Genomic DNA, 4,899 nt, shown 5'->3' with positions numbered 1-4,899 from the left:
AATTGATATTAATTATTAAAATATTCAATATTATTAATACATTATTATTTATGAGCTTTACTTTTACAGAAAAATGATTGTTTTTCAAGTGTACTTATAGTTAAAATTACTATACTCAAAGAATTAGTACAATTTGTATAAAGCAATTATTTTAAAAAATAGATTAATGCTATTGAAAATATTATAAATTTATTCTTCGACAATAGATTCAATAGAAAAATATGTAAGAAAGTATTTAATTAGAAATTACATATTGCTAGTTTTTAGAACACCTGTTCTTTGCATTATGTGTTAAATTTTATGGTATATCCGCCTTTAATGTCGTTGTCATTATAACCTGCGGTACTTCTGTTCTTTGAAGGGGAAGAAACAACTAATTTTGAAATCTGTAAGTTTAATAAAATGAATAAAATTTGTATGTTTTAGATAACTTTGTAGTGACTTTGTGTGCATGATATTAGGCGTTATTGAACAAAGTACTTTAACATGTGTTTAAGAGTCGCCGTATATACACACTAATTCTTCGTGTATAATTGCTTGTGTGATTTATATTACATCATTGTATGATATTTTGTTGCAGTATTCTTTGAATCATGAGCCGTTTTTTTGCAACTGGGTCAGACTCTGAGTCTGATAGTGCTTCAGAGGAGGAACAGATTCAAAGAGCACCAACTACAGCTTTTACTGTAAATTGAAGTATTATAGTTCCTCAAATTTCTCTTTCCTCTGTTCTACAGATATATAACATTAGAATTTGTTATAGTTCAGTGATGAAGAAGAAGAAACTAAGAGGGTAGTACGGTCAACAAAAGAAAAAAGATATGAGGAAATTGCCAATCTCATCAAACTCATAAGAAATTACAAAAAGATTAAAGATATGAGCAGCATGCTGTCCAGTAAGCAGATACAGTATATAGTATTATTGCACGAAATAGAATAATATGTCCAGTTAATTAAAATTATTTGCTTTGTAATCTTAGGTTTTGAAGATTTGATGCGTGCCTATCAAAAGGCATTAACTGTAATAGCAAAGGAAGAAGGTGGTCAGACACCACGCTTTTATATTAGATGTCTAGTAGAAATGGAAGACTTTATAAATGAAGTATGGGAAGATCGTGAAGGACGCAAGAGTATGTCCAAAAATAATTCAAAATCATTGACCTCATTACGTCAGAAGCTTCGTAAATATAATAAAGATTTTGAAGAGGACATAGCCAAATTCAGAGAAAATCCAGATCAGGATGATGATGAAGAGGAAGAGAAACGTGCATATAAATTAAAAATATTTATATATTTGTAAAAATTTTTATATAAAAATTAATTGGTGTTAAAAATTTTAGCTGAAGAAGTTATGGAATCTGAAGAAGAGGATGATAGTGCAGTTGCTTTCAAAAAGGCAGGCTCTGAAGCAAGTGAACCAGATATATCAAAGTTTAAGGTTTGTGATATGCACCCAACTCCTTTTCTGTTCTTTAAATTATACAGTATTTAAATAAAACTTTAGAAAAGTGTGGCTGATGGAGAAGAAGGTAGTGAAAGTGAATCTGACTGGGGTAGTTCTTCAGACACTGAAAGTACAAGTAGTGAGGATGAAGGTCAATATCAAAACATACGTGAACGTTTTATCAAAAGGTCTGTTTTTCATGTAATCGCGTAAAATTAATAAGAAACAACGATTATGTTATGAATATATTTCTAAACAGAGTGACAGATAAAGAGGAAGAAGAAGATAAGGCGAAACGGAAAGAACAACGAAAGGAACGTAAAGAAAAGGAAAGAAAAAAGAAGAAAGACGAAGATGATGGAGAGGGTGAATGGGAGACTGTTAAGGGCGGTGTGGCTATTCCATCTGAAAAGCCAAAAATGTTTGCCAAGGATGCTGAAATTAATGTGGCTGCTGTTTTGAAGAAACTTTCTGAAATTATCGCAGCACGCGGTAAAAAGCGTACGGATAGAAGGGAACAAATCGAACTTTTACACGAATTGCAGTCCATAGCTGATACGCACAATCTTGGACCAGCAGTAGCCGTGAAAATTAAGTTTTCTATCGTATCTTCCATTTTCGATTATAATCCTAAAGTATCAGATGCAATGAAACCTGAGTATTGGTCAAAGTTCGTATCTATTTCAGACTTTTAAAACAGACTGCGCTGGTTTATGAATAAATAAATAAATAATTTTTATATAGGATATTGGAACGTATAACAGAAATGCTCGACATGTTGCTGAACACAAAAGATATGGTAATTGCTGAGGTTGTGTCTGAAGATTCAGAGGAGTTCGAAACACCTCCATATAAAATACATGGATGCGTGTTAACATTAGTGGAACGTTTGGACGAGGAATTTACAAAATTATTGAAGGAATGTGACCCACATAGTAACGAATACGTGGAAAGGTATGTATATATTTTAAAATATTTTTAAATCGTAAATAGAGCATGAAAAAAATATTTGCTTCTTCAGATTGAAAGATGAGAAACAAGTGTCTACTATAATAGACAAAGTTCAGGAATACTTAGAAAGACAAAGAACTGTTTCCGAGCTTTGCCGCGTCTATCTCCGTAAAATTGAGCATCTATACTATAAATTTGATCCTAATGTTCTTAAACAGAAGGAGGTTAGTATGTCGCTATTAATAATTTAAGCTTGAAAATAGAAAGACAATATCATTTTTAGGGAGAACTCGGTCTTGATATTATCACATCTGTACAAGTTATGGAGAAACTTTGTAAATATGTTTACGCTCACGATGGAACTGACAGACTGAGAACTCGCGCGATTCTTTCTCATATTTATCATCATGCTCTCCATGATAATTGGTTCCAAGCACGCGACCTCATTCTGATGTCCCATTTACAAGAAACGATTCAGCATTCCGATCCAGCTACTCAAGTACCTATATTTTATAGTAAAATATACCCTTCTCCCCTCTCCTCTTTTTTTTTACAAATCTACTTAATTTTTTCATTTATAGATTTTATACAACAGAACCATTGCTCATTTAGGCCTGTGTGCTTTCCGTCACGCGAACATCAAAGATGCACATAATTGTTTAGTCGATTTAATGGTAACTGGTAAGGTGAAGGAACTGTTAGCGCAAGGTCTTCTTCCTCAGAGGCAACACGAACGTAGTAAAGAGCAAGAGAAGATTGAGAAACAAAGACAAATGCCTTTCCACATGCATATTAACCTGGAACTTCTCGAATGCGTCTATCTAGTTTCTGCGATGCTTATCGAAATCCCATACATGGCTGCACATGAATTCGACGCAAGGAGAAGAATGATTTCCAAGACGTTTTATCAGCAGTTGAGGTCAAGTGAACGTCAATCATTAGTTGGTCCTCCAGAATCAATGAGAGAACATGTTGTGGCTGCAGCAAAAGCTATGCGTAATGGAAACTGGCTGGCTTGTAATAATTTTATTATCAATGAAAAGATGAATGCCAAAGTCTGGGACTTGTTCTACCAGGCAGACAAGGTTCGTGACATGCTCACGAGATTAATCAAAGAAGAAGCATTGAGGACATATCTATTCACTTATTCTCACGTCTACGATTCAATCTCCATGCCAAAATTGGCGGAAATGTTTCAGTTGAAAAGACCAGTTGTGCATTCCATCATAAGTAAAATGATCATCAACGAGGAACTTATGGCATCTTTGGATGATCCCACAGAAACTGTTGTCATGCATCGTAGTGAACCCAGCCGCCTTCAATCACTGGCGTTGCAGCTCACAGATAAAGTGAACAACTTTGTCGATTCTAACGAACGTATCTTTGAAATGAAGCAAGGTAGGTTGCGGGTAAAAATTACGGGCTATTTTTAAGAATTTTTTCTAAGTAAAGTATAAATAATTGTTCATATCATAGGAAACTTCTTTGCGAGAGGAAATCAAGGGAACTTCCGCGACAGGCAGAACTACAATCGGCAGGGACAAGATTGGGGTCGTCAGAGACGCGATCGTGATCGAGATCGTAACAGAGAGGAGAGTCGAAATTATTGAAACAGGACATCATTAAATGTTATTTCTGTGGGTGTTTAACAGTGGCTTATTATTGTACCGTGTATACACTCATGTAAATAATGTTAAAAATAACAGTATATTTATCATAAAAAAATAAATAATATTAATTATTCCGGTTTTTTAATTATCATCTTAGCATTAAGATGTTCATATATCTTGTATCTTCTCGAGTATTTTATTACCTGTTATTATACTGTCTGATGTTAAAACTAGACGAATTCCAGTTGCTTTTTCTATAAATCTGCAAGCAGTTATTTCAGCATAAGTAATGCCACCAATAATGCATATTACTACCATTTTTGGTAATAATGAGCCACGTTGACCACTTATAACGCAGTTTGATAAATTTGCTAATACTTCGAGACTCTTGGGATCCTTTTCTTGATTTACAACGGTATTTAATGCTTGAGCCTATAAGGACATGAATTTTGTCAGATCTATTTAAGTATTTATGGACTAATTAATTTAATTAAAAGTATTACTAACAATTACAGGTATGTAAGCATTGCTAAACACGTAGCTAGGACACGAACGGCCTTTTTGTTCCGTTTGCTTTAAGTAACTGGGTAACAGCTTCAACTTCTGTGCATTGTTGTTCCATTCGCTGCTCCAATTTGGCAGTTTGTGTAAAATATTCTCTGTCCTACACTTCAACAAGCCTGTACTTTGTAATTTATAGAACAGAGGTATATGCTTGTAACCATGAGCGTGAAGATGAAGCTTTTGCATGGTGTCTAATTCATTCTGAGTAATTCCGTCGCTCGCAATTGATAGTAGACACAATAGACGTAGAGTTCTCAATGGATGGTCATCTGAAAAATTGATTTTGGTTTCAAATGCCATAATTTTACATTTAAAAATAAATACTCATAT

At 33.9% G+C, this 4,899-nt stretch overlaps 2 protein-coding genes across 3 annotated transcripts in view; one reads left to right on the top strand and one right to left on the bottom strand.

The window, feature by feature from the left end:
* Window positions 1-307: 307 nt before the first annotated feature.
* Window positions 308-4,007, top strand: LOC108575674 (eukaryotic translation initiation factor 3 subunit C). 2 transcript variants are annotated; one of them, XM_017938534.1, is made up of 13 exons: window positions 308-388; window positions 581-686; window positions 764-896; window positions 981-1,265; window positions 1,341-1,438; window positions 1,505-1,632; window positions 1,704-2,114; window positions 2,189-2,398; window positions 2,466-2,619; window positions 2,679-2,894; window positions 2,977-3,480; window positions 3,595-3,793; window positions 3,872-4,007. In XM_017938534.1, the coding sequence occupies exons 2-13, from the start codon at window positions 594-596 to the stop codon at window positions 4,003-4,005; spliced, it is 2,565 nt and encodes an 854-aa protein (XP_017794023.1). In that variant the 5' UTR covers window positions 308-388; window positions 581-593; the 3' UTR covers window positions 4,006-4,007. The 2 variants fall into 2 exon arrangements, with proteins under 2 accessions (XP_017794023.1, XP_017794022.1); XM_017938533.1 differs by having other exon boundaries at window positions 2,977-3,793.
* Window positions 4,008-4,173: 166 nt separating this feature from the next.
* Window positions 4,174-4,899, bottom strand: part of LOC108575715 (vacuolar protein sorting-associated protein 33B) — a 2,064-nt gene continuing 1,338 nt past the window's right edge. The window contains exons 4-6 of the mRNA XM_017938595.1: window positions 4,894-4,899; window positions 4,513-4,838; window positions 4,174-4,437 (exon numbers count right to left, since the gene is read on the bottom strand). The exon at window positions 4,894-4,899 is cut by the window's right edge and continues 225 nt beyond it. Coding sequence (XP_017794084.1) covers window positions 4,174-4,437; window positions 4,513-4,838; window positions 4,894-4,899 — 596 coding nt within the window. The remainder of the gene's footprint in view (window positions 4,438-4,512; window positions 4,839-4,893) is intronic.

The sequence above is a fragment of the Habropoda laboriosa genome, unplaced genomic scaffold, assembly GCF_001263275.1.
Source record: "Habropoda laboriosa isolate 0110345459 unplaced genomic scaffold, ASM126327v1 scaffold295, whole genome shotgun sequence".
NCBI classification, from domain to species: Eukaryota; Metazoa; Arthropoda; class Insecta; order Hymenoptera; family Apidae; genus Habropoda; species Habropoda laboriosa.
This window is presented reverse-complemented; position numbering and strand designations above follow the sequence as displayed.